The 15365-nt window shown below is 49.0% G+C and overlaps 1 protein-coding gene across 2 annotated transcripts in view; it reads left to right on the top strand.

Moving 5' to 3' along the window:
* The window catches only part of LOC115405098 (glypican-5-like), an 88446-nt gene that overhangs the window by 60642 nt on the left and 12439 nt on the right, over positions 1-15365 (top strand). For both annotated transcript variants that reach the window (XM_030114557.1, XM_030114556.1), the window contains one exon: positions 9234-9375. In XM_030114557.1, coding sequence (XP_029970417.1) covers positions 9234-9375 — 142 coding nt within the window. The remainder of the gene's footprint in view (positions 1-9233; positions 9376-15365) is intronic.

Raw genomic sequence — 15365 nt, 5'->3', positions numbered from 1 at the left:
CAGTCCGATGAGGAGACGCTGCTCTGCAGATCGAGAGCTTTGTTCTCTGCACTTTAAGTCTGACTCCGCGTTGCGAGGCTCACAAAGCTTAATTTGTTGGAGAATAATTGTTCACATGAGCCCCGTTAATAACAGTCATTATGTGTCTGTTTCTGTGCCGCAGAAAGCGCAGAATTCTCTGCGGATTGACAAGAAACATGTGATTTTCGAGGAGATATAAGTAAAGTGCTCGTCAGTGATCTGGCGAACCTTCAAACTCCTGTTGATGTGCAATTATTATTCCCTCAAAAGGGCCATTAAAATGTAAGAGATTTCATCTTTAAATGCAATCAGAAGTGTAAAAGAAGTTGTTATTAAACAGCAGGAAACTTTCAGACTGAGGCGGCTCCATGCGGAGTGTGGAGAGGAAAAAAAGCGACTTTCAGTCTCACAAAAGCCCAGAGAGCGACTGTTAAAAATGCTCCTGCAGCGTCTGCTGGATTCACGTCAGCCCGAATGTCCCCACGTCTTCATTCTGGTGCATTGTGGGAGCTCTCCGACTCCGCACTGACGGCGCTTTAATGGTGTTTAATGTCAATGTTGGGTGAACATTCACTCTTTCAGTCGGTTCAGGCTGTTAATTTTAATCAGAAAAGCACAAAAACATCCACAGCAGACTGATTTTTTTTTTCTACTTTCTCCACCTGCGATGCGTCTCAGGTATTTCAGCCAATCTCTAATCGGAGCTTTTCTATATTTGAATAACCTCAATTTCTGGGATTAGCGGGTCGGAGACGAGCGTGTTTTTACCACTAAAGAGCGCCGCCGCGCTAAGAGGATTGCAAAACTACTTTTGATATATCACAGACTCTGACCCTTCATCCACCCGCAGCATTTGTCTGTTTAAGCCGTGCGTGCGCGTGCACGTGCACACAGCGGTAGAAAGCTGATGGAAGGAAAAAAATTGTTTTTTCGTGACATTTCAGAATTTTATTTACAAGATTCAAGATGAAAACGTTGTGGATGTGAAACCGTATCAGTCTTCTCCCATCAGCTATCTACCACACACACACACACACACACACACACACACACTCCTGCTCCTGTAAAGCGCAGTGTTAAGTGAGTGGGCCGGGTTACGGGCCTCCTGTGTGTTTCTGCTCGGACGATCCTCTTCCCGCTCTCGCTCTCCTTCGGCCTGTAAATATTCCTAAAGCGGACGCTGAATGTTTCAGAGCGAGTTCTTGATCCGCAGCCACCGGCCAGCTGTTTCTGGGTGGGGATCCTCTCACAATGGCCCGTCTGTTTTCTTCATGTGAGCGTCGAGTCCACATCGTTCGGCGGCGCCTCACTCCGCTGAGCGTCCGGTCGGAGGACCGAACGTCTTTCTCTGATTCCGTCTTCATTTTTCCCATTTGGAGAGACTCCCGTGTAAAGCAGGCAGTCAGTGTGTGTGTGTGTGTGATTGATGAGCCCGACTACTCCTTGCTGTCTGGTTTGGCTCGCCGCCCGGTCAGGTTCCACATCAGAAAGGCCACACTGGTGTGAAACACACTCAGCAGATTCAGATTGAGCCCTCGAGCCGCTCGGCGGTTCCGTGTCGCCGTCGTCCGGAAGGCTGCAGAGCGAGCAAACGAGCCCCTCTGCCGGTTTCCGTGCTGGAGCTCTGCGGCAGTCCGGGGATGAAGGCCGAGTCGGGGCCGAGCTGGCGGCCGTCTCAGGGAGGGGACAGATTCTTTCCGCTTGAAGGAGACGATGGAGCTGCTCTTCACAGGAGCTGCCGCCGCCGCCGCCGCCGCCGCCGCCGCTGCTGCTGCTGTGGCAACAATACAGCAACAAGCCTCCCTGCCCAGGGCCAAACGTCCTCAGCCCACACTCGCCTTTTTTTTTTTTTTTTTTCTTTCGCCACCACAATTACAAATAAAGTTCATGAAAACTCGGTGAACTGACTGTTCCTGTCCTCCTGGGTGGAGGATCAGTCATTTTGAGGCATGCAGAGGAAAAACGTTATCGGCGTTTTTTTGGTGAAAGCGCAGCGTTTCTGCCCTGTGAAATAACGCTGTTACTCCCGGCTGGACGACGCTTCGTAGCGCTCCTCTTGATTACAGGGCTGGATGTCGCCGCAGATTCAATTACGGTTCTGAAAATATCAGTTTGAACCACTTCGGTTTGATTTTGAATCAGTTCACTAAGAACATTACCGTCATATGTGAAACTCTCTAATGCAAATACCAACAAGTGGATTCTTTTTAAGGGACGGAGAAGCTGGTCATGGAAAAAATGGGTCACTTTCTGCCTTTCTTCCTGTGGAATTCGCCATTTTAAAGCTACAGCAGTATAAATCCTGTGAGGCAGGGGTTCGATTCCGGAGGAGCTCCCGTCCTGTTTCACCTCGCTCCGCTTTAACACACGAGGAAAGTTTTAGCGTTTTAACCTGAGGTCGTGTCGACGGGCCTCCGCAGCCTGGCTATTGGTGTTTTGTGGTCATGTGACCTGAGCGGCTCTGCTCTGAAGCGTGTGAATCGTCTCCTCTCCCTTTAACGCTCCTTCAGCCTCGCATTTCTCACGGCTCTGCTGCAGCGTGAGGTCAGTGGAACTGTCGGACATTTTTCAGGAGCTTTTCCATCATTTTGCGTGACAGAAGTCGAGGGTTTTTTTTCTCCCTCACACACACACACACACACACACACACACACACGCACACGCTCGAGCAGGGTGTGTGTGTTTTAGTGATTGAGTCATGAGGGTAACATCAGGTCAAAGCCAATAGAGTGTCACAAATGCTCAGCTTGTACGAGCTTGTGTGTGTGTGTGACGCCGCAGTGTTTTCAAAGCCTCCCGATGTTTACTTCCAAAAGTAGAGTCTCTATTTTCTTTTTTCTAAATGAAAATTCAATCATTTATGCAGCCTGTGACCGCTTAATCACTTTTTTGGGTTTTTAATATCTAAATGCATCAAATGTGTTTGTATCCACTGGTTCAGAATAAATACTTTCTCTTTCACGCTCCGTTTCTCTTTAACCTCCGTTTATTATTTTTGCAGTTGGACCAAACTAAAAGGCTGCTGTGCGTTCGTGTGTGTGTATGTGTATGTGTGTGTGTGTTCACTCCAAGCTGTGTGGAAAGAAATGAAGACGTTCGTCAGGAAAACCAGAGCTGGCGTGTGTGTTGGTGAGCCGGATCTCAGCTTTAGCTGCACCAGAAGCTGAAAGACTGAAACCTCTGGATCTCCAACACGACGAGCCCGATGGATGGAGTTGAAAGGAGTCGCTGAATGATCAGCAGGACGGAGAACGTTCTGGAAAACTGGAGTTCTGGACTCAGATTTTAATCATGACCAGTTGTGTAGCCACTCTGAACATGAGTGTGTGTGTGTGTGTGTTATAACCGGGAATCCAACATGTTTTCAGATGATCTCAGGAAGAAAAGTCAAACTCTGCACACAGAGCCAAACCGAGAGCCTCCCTGTGTGACACAGAGGAACCGCAGTTCGCTGAATCCAAGATGAACGCTGTCCAGAGGAGTGAGGACTGAGCTGCTGGTGCTGGGTGTAAAAAATAACTTGATAATGCAATAATGCTGCAAGCCGTCGCCTCGTGGACGTCCTTCAGGAAACGGACTGGAACAGTGGAGTCTGAGTGAGGTGTGGAAACGGGGAGTTGCACTCTGGGATCGTGATCCGGTTCATGTGCTGAGAAACAGAGGCGTTAATGAAGCAGGATTAGTTACTGACGAGCAGCACCTCAAACTTCAGGCCGTTATGTGATTAGTTTCTCCAACTCCTCCTCAGATAAAGGCTTTTCCTTGATTTCATTTTTTTTTTTAAAGCACTTCGTGTTTTGTTTCTAAAAACCTGTTTGAATGTGCTCCGCTCCCAGCTGTTGCCCACCTCGCTTGTTAATCCTGCAGAAGCGTCCTGATCTGCCAGTCATGAGCTTCTGGTTAATTAAGAGGAGTCTGGAGACGAGCAGGCGCGATCCAGACAAATAGTGTCTGTTTTTTTTGTTCCTTCCTTCCAGAATCGGCAGTGATGGATGTCTGAGCAGCCGAGCTGCTGCCACTCGTCCTCAGATGCTCCGTTCTCGTCTCTTCCCTCTCGCTCTCAGAGAAATGCTCTTTTTTTTTTTTTTTTTTTTTCCCCTCCTGTGGCTTCTATTGTTGGTCAGGCAGGATGAAATATACAATCAAAGACACACACGCGCACACACACTCCTACACATACAGATCCTTTTTTTTTTATTCCCCAGCTGATGTTTAGGGTTCATGGAGACACGGCGGGAGCTGGAGCCGTGCGGCAGACGGGCGCTGTCGCTCCTCCCTGGACTTTCCTGCAGGTTTTCCTCCACCAGCCCGTCCGTATTAAAAGGTTCTGACTTACGGTCCTGCTTCACCGCTCTGACAATAACATCCCACTTATTGCATTTGTCCCGACACGTGGGCGCGCGTGCGCGCACGCTTATGCAACCGCCGCACAGTTGCAGTATTCATGCCTCGTCCCCAGTGACCGCGTTTCACGTTTTTATGTTTCATAACCAGATTTTATGTTTCCACATAAAACCCGGAGCTCGCTGCCTCGTTATTAACGTGTGCGCACGTGCACGCTCCGCCAGCCTGGTCTCTCCACGCGCTTTTTACTGGCGTGACTCAGGTTCGCTCAGACGCATGCAGGAATTCGGCTCCTGATGCTTTCAGACCTGCCTCCTCGTCCTCGGACCCAAGAATGCTTTTGAAGAGTCGGAGGGCAGAGTGAGCTGGCGAGCGAGAGGAGAAAGTAGAAAATATTTCATGATTTGGGATTTTACTCAAAGCCTGTTGGGAATACCTGATTTGTCTGTGGATGCCAGTGTAATTTCAAGGCGAGCCTCAAAGGGAAAAAGAGCAGCGCTTTGTTTGTTCAGCCTCGTCCGGCCTCGGCCTCTCTCTCTCTGCACCGGCGTGAACTCTGCAGACAAACTGTTACTCACCTGTTTTCTGTTGGACACACTCTGAAAACTTCCTTCTTTTTTTTTTTGTTCACTGTTTGCTTCCTGGTACATTCAGCGTCTTCATTTCAGATGAGTTGATGCTGAAGACAATGTGAAGTTAGCAATTGAAGCGATTTTAGTGGGAGGAAGATGCTCTATAATCTGGATATAAGCTGAAGTCGGTGAGATGCAGAAAGTCTTTTGTTGGTCACAGAGTCTGCTGCCGCTCAGATACTCCCCTCCATTCTCCACGTCGGCTGCAGGTGACAGATCAGATGAACGGCGTTTTAATGGATTACCGTTCGCGTTGGCTCCTCTCTCTCGGCGCATACGGAATCGGTTCAGGCATGAGGAATTGTTTTTATTGTTGCGGGAATCGAGCGATTTCAGCGTGGAATGTGCACGAGCCCTCCTGTGCCGTGATAACTGGCCCCCCGTGCTTCAAGAGAAAGGAGGCAATTTGAGAAGCTGTTAAAGACGTTCATTGAAACCCAGGGCAGCACTCTCATCCTATCACAGAGCAGAGAGGGAGAGCGAGCCAGACTCCTCACTGCATATTTATGCTCTTAAACAACTCTTATTGGAATATTTAGTTTCCCTTGCTTTTACACCAAGGGCGAGTTCCTCCGCCGTGGCGTTGGGAGGCCACTTCACGCTGCCGTCACGCTGCCGCTGCAATCGCCCACGGTGGAGATGAAATAATATATTTTTGAGACATAATCGAAACAAGCAAACCGTTTTGGGACCGCGGCCAGCGAGCCAACCAACCGTCACGCAGCCTGCGTGTTCCACAGCGACGGCGCTCTAATTGATTCCTCCTCTAATTAACATGCTTTAAGGACAGCTGGGCCGAGCCGCGCTGCGCTGGACGGCCCCCGGACCGCAGAGGTATCGGCTTAGTCCCCACCGGTTATCTGGGCGGCGGCGGAACAGGATGTGGGGCCGTTCAGCCGGGAACTCGTTCATTCTGATCCTGTCCGGGTCAGACATATCGTGACGTACTGCAGGAAGGGACGGAAGAGAGGAGGAGAAGTGGCGTTTTCAGTGACGCCGTCACCTTGTCAGCAAACCCCCGAAACACCGCGAAAGATTTGTGCTTTCACTTGAAGAAAACATGTAAACAAGGTCTCAACCTAAAGCAGCTTTGGTAAAGAATGATCTATGACTTGAGTTTTTTCAGCCTTTTAGTTAATTTTATCCTCCTGAACTGAAACTGGGAGCCTGATGGCTTAAACTGGAGTTTCTGTCAGGTGCCCCGTACAGTCCAGGGAACTTTTATCTCAGCTGTGGTGCAAAGTGTGACATTAGGAAAATGTCCATTTTCACAAAATCAAGCAGTTTTTACAGAAAATTACTACAGTTTCAACTTAAAACCAGTTTTAATGATGTAAAATCCAGTGAAATGTGAAAAAGCTTCTTCTCCAGCTGTTGATGTCGGTTTCGGTCCACAGGCCTTATGTTTGACTCTCCTGGCTTAAACCTCTGTTTACCATTCTACTTTTAGAAACTCTAGAAATCTCCCGTAAGCCAGTCAGAGCAGAGTGTTATGGAGGGATAAAATGCGACTAACGGCTTTCGACGGTTGTTCAAAGCTTTACATGTCAACATAAACGGAATCCCTTTTCATTTTGAATTACGGTATTCCGGTTTTGAAGCCTCTCAAACTTCTTCCAGACATGTGAAGTTGTCCTGAAGCCCACTGTCTGCATGAAATCGATCCAGATGAGAGACGAGAGGAAAACGCCACAGACGCTTCTCTCTTTAACAGCGAACACAACGAAACCAGCGCAGAACACACAACCCTCTGTCGGCAGGTTGTAACGTGAACCAGCCCCAAGCCATAAAACACACACCTGTAACCAGCGGCGGGTAATCTGCACGTATTTTCCTGGTAAGCCTTTTGTGTGTTCCTGCTCCGGCGTGGAAACTGACACTTGAAGCTCTTGTCTCGTCTGTGGCCTCAGGTTTGTCGGCGAGCGCGAGCGATCGCTTTCACCGGCCTGAAAGCCTCGGCGCTCGCTGAACTCCAGTCGTACAGATTGATCGGGACGAGCCCGCTGGTGTCGGATCAGTGTAAATTCCCTCGTCAACGGCGGGAAGAGTCCCAACACGCTCGGAATGGCTCTTTTAATAATCCTGACAGCAGCTGAGGGAGAAGGACTGCAGACTGAGACGTGAATGTCTGACGGTTCCTGATTATTCCTCATGAACACTCCCTTAGTGTTCCTCACCTGTCGTTTTAGGAGCTGATCTATCCTGTGGCAGATCAGGAGGGGCATGATAGGGAGGGGTGGGAAGATTTAATGCAATTCAAGCCTATAATCCAGTTTACAGCTCGTCTGTTGCACAGATTAATCTTTATTTTCAAGCCCCGAGCCTCTAAATATAGAAAATGACTTTTATTGCCTGATATGTGATCTATGCAGTACAGGAAACGCAGAAATCAACGACTTGCTGTGAAGCAAACGGATTTCCAGGACATTTATCACTTCTGAAGCAGACGTATCATCGAGTTTGATTTTGCTTTTGGAGCCGAGCTGCAGTTTGTGTGAAGAGACCCATCAGGTCGCGACATTGGTGATTAACAAGAGATTAAGCTCAAGGTAAAAGCTTTAATTGTTCGTACAAACGCCTCTGCATGCAGACTTTAAATGGCGATGGTTTCTGAAGTTTTACCTCCAGAGTGGATTCAACTGCTTTAGATTTACTTTAATGGACTCGACATAATCCACCTGCTGCACCGCTTCAGTGCTCTAATCACCCCGCGACCATATATATGGAAATACAGTCATACAAGGAGACGATGGGTCAGCTCTCCTCTGACCCCTAAAACCCCTCCGAGTCTCGCTCGCTTTGTTGTGAGTTGTAGTGGATCAATTTTTCGAGAAACGATCACAGTTCAAGGCTTTAGACCTTAATGTGTGTGTTTGATCTGCGGCCGTACATGTTTTCTGTCCATCGTCTCCACCTCTGATCTCTTCCAATGTTTTTGGAGATGGATCCATCTGTCCTTCAGACCGTCGTGGGTGTCAAGCATAAGGTTCGTGGGCCAAAACTGGCCTGTAAGAGGCTCCAGTCTGAACAAACAACTAAGCCAGTGAATGAAAGACGAGTTGAAGATCACCTTTGCTGTCTGAGCGAGTGTCGGGGTGGGGGTTGGTGGAGTGGGTGGGGGTCTGCAGCCGCCCACGACGCGTCTTCCCCCGCTGTTCCCCCACGTAAAGGTCAGCGATGCGCCAGGGGTGACTGTGTTGGCGTTTCTCATGCATAGTTAATGTTCGGTTTGCCTCGCATGCATAGTAACGGCGTGCGTGTGCGCCAGTACCTTCACGCACTTCTCTGCTGTGGCGGTCTTCAGAATAGTCTTCTGTCGGGTGACTCTGTGGTCAGACATGGCGTGACGGACCAGAGACCACCTGGATGATGGTGGACAGAAGGAACGGCCAGCAGGTGGCCCAATTAGTGGACGCCGTGCGGCGAGGGACGGACGGACGGACGGACGCCACGGAGAGGCGCGTTTCGAGCTCCAGGATAAGAAACACGGCGTCTCTCTTGATTCCAAGTCTAAAGACTTTTTTTTTTTCTCTTTCGCAACCAAAACATGATCGCTGTGATTGAGAACCTTGAAACTTTCCCAGGATGCTGTTTTCACCTTCACTTTCCTGTTTTCATTTCAAACATTTTGCTGTGAAAAGCGTCCTGAATATAAAGGTTGCTGTTCTGGTGAAAACGGACATCATGTTCAAAACACTGCCGCAAAACTTCACACGTGAAGCAATTTATATTGGAACATTTCTTAAATTGAAATTCAATGCATTTTTTTAAACCTATGCCTCATATTTTAGTAACAGAGTTTTTATAAAATCCACTTTGCATCAACTTTTAATCACTTTTTCTAGTTTGAGTTCAGATCACAGCAAAACTCAAGTTCGTACGAGGAGTATAATTAATTTCAGGTGATAAATAATCATCACACAAAGTCCACAATAACAACAAAGAAAGGGGGAAAAAAGTTATTTAAGAAACTCATTATCATTGACATCAGTTGCTATAGCAACAGAAATACTCCCTCATATTCAGCTCCGGAGGTTAATGAACAGATGATTTTACCGCAGGAGACGGTAGGAAGCGGAGAATAGCAAATCCTGTGACTGAATTGTGTTTTGTGTTCAAGCATCTTGTGTAATCACGCTGTATCCGGATACACTGCCTTTCAGTGGCAGGTAAATCCAAGAAGTGTTAACACTCACAGTGGAGTGTGTGAAAGACTTCATGCTTCTGTTTCCGCAGGAAACCCATGAAAAGTTCCCCAAACTGGGTCAGATGGAGGCCTGGGACGACCTGGGCAGCGGGGAGACGGAGGACGGCAGCACGGCCGACTGCGATGATGAGGATGGATGTCAGGCCTCCGGAGACGGACCAGAAAAGAGCTGTAAGTCTCAGATCTGGGCAGGATCGGTCCGAGTCCCCCCCCCCATACTGTCAAAAGAACTCGAGCGATGTCCGCGGCTTTAAGATCCTTCCAGACAGACACTGTGAATTCTGTTCACTGCAGTAAACACGAGATAAAGGCTTTAGCTGCCTGTGGTATCGGTGTATCCTTGTGCACAAGCCCCGCCCCCTTTATGTGATAATTGCAGTGTGATTCTGTTAAAACACCTGATTCGGAGCAGGATGCAAAAACATGCATTATGGCATCTTCTCTATCCTCTCCCTGCTTCAGAGCCCTGAACTGTTGTCTCTCTTGTCTCTTCGCCGCCTCCGTTCACCTTAAATCACATCCTCACACTCGGAGGTGGGAGCTCAGGAGGTTCATCACATCCTGCGACAACAAGCCGCTTTGCCACCGTGGGCACCCAGACGAGGGGGGGGGGGGGGGTGTCAGGGCCGCCGTTGTCTTTGATGGCGTCTATTTGATGTCATGTCGACTTTTTACATTAATCTTCCATAATTGCCGTGTTTCTGTTTTGTTTTGTTTTCCTTCCCACACATTCGCACGAAGACTTTGTCTAATTTGCATGCAGGCAGTGGAGAACAGCACAACAGAACAAAAGACTACAGCAAATATTTTATTTCCTTGTGTGTGATAATAGGCCGTACGGAGATCCTCATTACACACACCGAGGCGCGACGGCAGGCAGCACAGGCAGCACAGGGAGGGGAAGGTCCGGAGACCAGATCCCCGACAGCCAGGCTGCTGAAAGGCCAGATGCTGATTCAGCAGGCGGCTCACCTGGAGCGCGTCCCACGCTTACCGAATTCACATTAGCTCATCCTGCGCAGTTACTGTTCTTAATGTGACACTCTATTTTTTTTTTTTTTTTTTCTTGATCAAGGTCTATTTCAACAGTTTTTAGATATTCAGTCAATGTGACGCTCTATCTTCCATGTGACTTTATCCAACTCTTATAGTAAAAAAAACAAACAAAAAAAAAAGCTAAATTCTCAGTTTATCTTTAGAGTACATGTTAATTAAAAATTTCTGCAAGGCTCTTTAGCAAACTACATTTTGTGACTTCTGGGTCATGACAGTGCTGATTGTCCGAAATATGCATAATCGGCACAAATCTAAAAATAGAAACTTGTCGTCAGAGTAAGAAGACTGATTAAATATACCAAAGTCGTCTGTGTGGCGTCGCCTTACAGCAGGTTGTGCTGCTTGAGCTTTTCAGTGGGGACTCCACGTTCTCCCAGCGCCAGCTTCCTCCTGCAAATTAAAGGCGTGCGTGCGTGCGTGCGTGCGTGCGTGCGTGCGTGCGTGCGTGCGTGCGTGCGTGCGTGCGTGCGTGCGTGCGTGCGGTGTGTCTTGGCCCTGTGATGGACTGGCAGCCCGTCCGGGGTGCAGCCTGTAAATCACCCTGACTGAACCGGGATCGGTTCCAACTCCCAGCAAAGCTAACTTGGAAAAAGAAAAAGTGTGTAGAAGATGAATGAAAGGATGCCAGGAGCTCGTTTGATAATCAGATTTTTTTTTTTTTTTTAATGCAACATAAGCCATACTTGATGCTTTGCCAGCTCATTACTTCATTTGCAGCGATAGTGAAAAGAAATCATGAAATATCCTCTATAAATAACTATTGTCTCAACTCTTTAGAATTTTTTCCACAGTTTGAAATGTTTGGTTTTCCGGTAGCCACAGTTAGGTACATGTAACGGTAATCAGTGTCAGACCGGGGTGGTTATTCAGTCCGAACGCCTGTGTGACTGCAGCAGAGCGCCATGTCAAAAGGAGGCGTGGCTGCCCGCTGTTGTGCCACGGGAAACTTGATTACAGAGGTAAGGAACGGGGCTAACCTGCAGAGAACAGACTCTGGCTCTCCGTCACCGTCCAGATGTGATGGGAGTCCACATGACGGCATGAATTGAACGGACACAACGCCACATTGAAGCTTGCTAACTAGCATTAGCCATTGTGAGTTTGTTAAAACGTGCATCATGAAACAGCGAGAGAAGTTTTGTGGACTGTACATTCTGTTTTGCGAAAATATTGATATTTTTTATCTTGTAAACTCTGCAGCACAACAAATAAAAACTTTAAAGTGGCCCCTGAACTAAAAGTGTTTGACGCCCTTGCTTGAAGGCTAACGGCCTGCATTCGTGCAGAACAGAAAGAGGAAGCGCGGCACGATGTTCAAATGTCACTTTTTTCTCACGCTTCATCTCAGCCGAAGCCAGAGTCTGACTGCATGATGTAACGTCTGTTTGATCGGACGCCGTTCACATCCGACTCGTCTCGCCCGGAGACATGCGGGCAAACTCTGTGTGCCAGCTCGACAAGGCCCGGTCATGTAGGCACCGCCGCCGCCGCGAACGGCAGAATAAATCAGAGAATCTTTAATGGAGCGTATTATCTGTGGCCCCTGCAGCTATGAGAGCCTCCTCTGTGGTGCACTTTGTGGCGTGACTATGGCTTATTAACTGCATTAGCCCGGGAACACTTAACGCTGCTGCTTCCAGAGGAGCTATTCATTTGTAGATTGCTCATTAACGGATTAATCTCTGAAATGCCCACATAAGACCGCTATCTCTCTATTAGGAGAAGAGGGGAAACGCATCAGAAGGTAAAACAGTGACTTATCTGTCTGTCTGGATCAAACTTCACTGTCTTTGTGTCTGGATCGGCTTTTTTTTTTTTTCTTCTTCTTCTTCTTCTTCTTTTCTGGCCGTCTGTGCAAATCCGCAAAACCCAATAAATTGAATCAATGAGAGTTGAGGAGTTAACAATGTTGGACAAAGCTCAAAAACACACACACACACACACACACACACACACTCGCACAGGTTCACCTGTTCCATTTGGCTGCAGATTTAAAGTGTGTTGTCGAGCTGGAGCTGCTGCTGGTGCAGTCTGCCTGTGAGGAGCCATAAAGACCGGAGTGAGGGGGGAGCAGGCTATCCATCGCCGTCTCTCCACCAGAGCAGGAGAAGTACCGCTAAATGCATGGCTAAACACTTCCTGCGATTGACCCGGAGGGATGAGCCGCAAAGAGGAGTGTGAATCGCACAGCCTTGAATCCTCTTTCGGCAGCAAACACCATCTGCCAGGAGAGGCGGGGAGCTGGTGACTGGGGGGGGGGGGAGAGACCCCTGGCATCTCTTCACACACTCCGCAGCTCGGTAGCTAAAGCTGTCTCACACCGGGCCGTCGGCAATCGTTGTTTTGCTTCGGCGTAATGTCAGAGAACATAATTATTTCAATATGACAAGACGGGAAGATTTAGGAGAGCGGCGCGTCCCTCTTTAAGGGCTCTGACAGCAGAAACAACAGCTGGCTGTGTTTTTGGTGTCTGAGTCTTAACCTGAGCCTGAGGGATTCAAACTTTCAGCTTGTTAGTTTAGAGTGCGTTCAGATATTTTTCATTAAACAAGTAAACGCACTCGGGACCGATTTTTTTTTTTTCTTTCCAAGGACGAGTGTGAGGCTAACCTTTGGGCTCCTGCTGATGCTGAGCGTCGATACGAGTGCTGCGGGTGTCCCGGGTGCTTCGGTGCTTAAAATAATCAGAACACGTTCTGGACCTTCATACAGTCCGCTCCCCAGACACCCATCCTGTCTTTCTCACCTCTTCTTCTTCTTCTTCCCTACCCTACACCTCCGCCTGCCCCCTCACAGCGCCCCCTAGCCTCACTAGCATTACCGTAAACTCACATCCTGCCTGTGAGACCAACAGTGCCAACACCTCATTCACTCTGAGTCACTTTCTCAAGGTGATTTTTTTCACGTCATCTTCCTGTTAGTGTGTGTGTGTGTGTGTGTGTTTGTCTCTCTGTTAGTGTGTGTGTGTGTGTGTGTGTGTGTGTGTGTGTCACAGCCTGAAATGCATCGCGATGTCTTTGCCTTTGAGGCCAGGGCTGTCCCTCCTCGTCTCGCCGTGCCCCGGTTATGGGGTTGTTACTGTGTTTGTACCTTGAATGTCAAAGGCATAAAGCGAACTTATCTTTAAAGCCTGTGAGGCCGTAAAGGTGTGCAGCAGCTGCTGGCGCTGGCACACGAGCAGCATTCCTGACGTGAGCGGCTGCTCGGGCGGGATAAGGCCAGCCTTCACCGGCGTGAGCGAGATTACACCGGATCGACCCCCGGGCCCGGTCCGGGCCGTTGTTGCCCCAGACCCAGCATGCACCTGCTTCTCGTGTCAGGAAGAGCAAGACGAGGAGGAGAGCGGCGATTATCAGCCAGGGAGTCGAGGTCGTCCCTGAAGGTCAAGGGCGAACGACGGTCTCAAACTGTGGAAACAACGGAGGGGTGAAGCCCCGGAGCCCAGATAACGTAAACGTAACGCGGAGAGCGATGATTCAATCTAACGTGAGAGAGGAGGGTTAGGAGGGCGGACGAGGGATTTGGTGCTCGGATGCCCCGGCTGAGCGGAGAGAGCTGATCCAAGCCCCCGTTTTCCCATCCTGCACTGGATGAGGGCCTCTCGGGACTGGCGTGCGCGGAGACTGGCTGGCCGGCAGATGTAGCGGCCGCGTCCCGGTGCGGATATTACCAGTATGGCTGCCATTTCCCTCGGCCTTTCATCTGGAGCTCAGGGGGCTGAGCGAGAGCTCCGCGGGGCAGAGCCCGGCCGGAGCGGGAGGAACAGGGGATCACAGCCGGCTTTGGCCGGTCTGCTCTCAGGGTGGATGTGGGCGGAGGGAGTCGCGTTTTCCCCGAGATATGTAGAGACAGATATTTGTTGAGCATTGCATAATTTTTTTCTGCTAAGTATTGTGAAACGGACCGAATGAAATTGAGAAAGACACAAGAGGCTTTACTGTCATTGCACAACTGCTTCCAGAGCTTGGTATTCCTGGATTGGAAAAGCAAAGTAAATCTAATTTAAAAAGAAAATCCTGTTTGTCTAGTTGAAGAAGTATAACAAAACCAGTGTCCAATAAGGAGGAGGAAGCATATGGAACAGGAGTGAATCATTTATGCTCGTCTTTCCATCTGAATCCGTAAAAATCGGCACTAATACTGAGGGCAGAGACTGAAGTTGATGTGAGTTTTTCTCGAGAAGAATTATCGGGTGTTAAAAAGCCGTTTGTGTGCTTACATGATTGTTATGAGCTGCCGTTTCTCCATGCTTCCCCCCCTCAGCCTGATAAGTAGTGAAACAGTTTTGCGAAGGAAGCGGTTAGAAACTAGCCATAATGTAACGATGGGCAATGATGTGAAAAGTGTGACCTTTTTAGATGTAAAAGCCAATAATAACAGTATATTTCATTTGATCGGGGATAGGGGATTGCGAGATATAATGTCGGTGTGTCCCTCTTTCGGGATTTCCCAACAAGACCCTGAGGGCCGGTCAAGAAAAGCTGAAAGGCCACATCCGGCCCCCGGGCCTTATGATGCCCACATCTGCTCTGGACTCGCCCACAAGCCGTCCGCCCTTCTGTTATATTATCATTCAGTTCTTACACCCCCCGCCCCCCCACTCCTTGTCTTGTCTGTTTTTTGTTAACTCGTATTGGAGCGTCTCCTTGTGCTCGCCCAGTCCTCCGCCTCTCCCTCCGCCGTGGCCCTCCATCACTGCACCCGGGCACAGTCTGCCCTGTGGTTTTTATAGCGCTTTGAGAGCGTATTAGGCTGAAAGGCTCCCCGGGTGCACGGTCATCAGAGGAGAATGGGTCTCATTAGCCGGCATCATCATTTCCTTGCTGAGCAGTGTCTGTTCGGCCTTTATGACCGACTCTCTCCAGCACACCTTCGGGAGCTGGTCGGGAAACACCAAAAATCCACCGCCATCCATCCAAATTAGCCCAACCTTGACTTCAGATCCAGCATCTTGTGGAGGTTCGGAGCACTGAAGGCCACATAGAAGACTTTTGATCGATTCGTGATCAATTGATGTTGCCTGACGGACAAGCAGAGCTCCTTGTGATGTTCAACCCATCTCCTCCACGGCTGCTGTTTATGGAACAGGGACTGGAGGGAGGGTG

The sequence above is a fragment of the Salarias fasciatus genome, chromosome 18 (genome assembly GCF_902148845.1).
Source record: "Salarias fasciatus chromosome 18, fSalaFa1.1, whole genome shotgun sequence".
In the NCBI taxonomy this organism is placed as follows: Eukaryota; Metazoa; Chordata; class Actinopteri; order Blenniiformes; family Blenniidae; genus Salarias; species Salarias fasciatus.
This window is presented reverse-complemented; position numbering and strand designations above follow the sequence as displayed.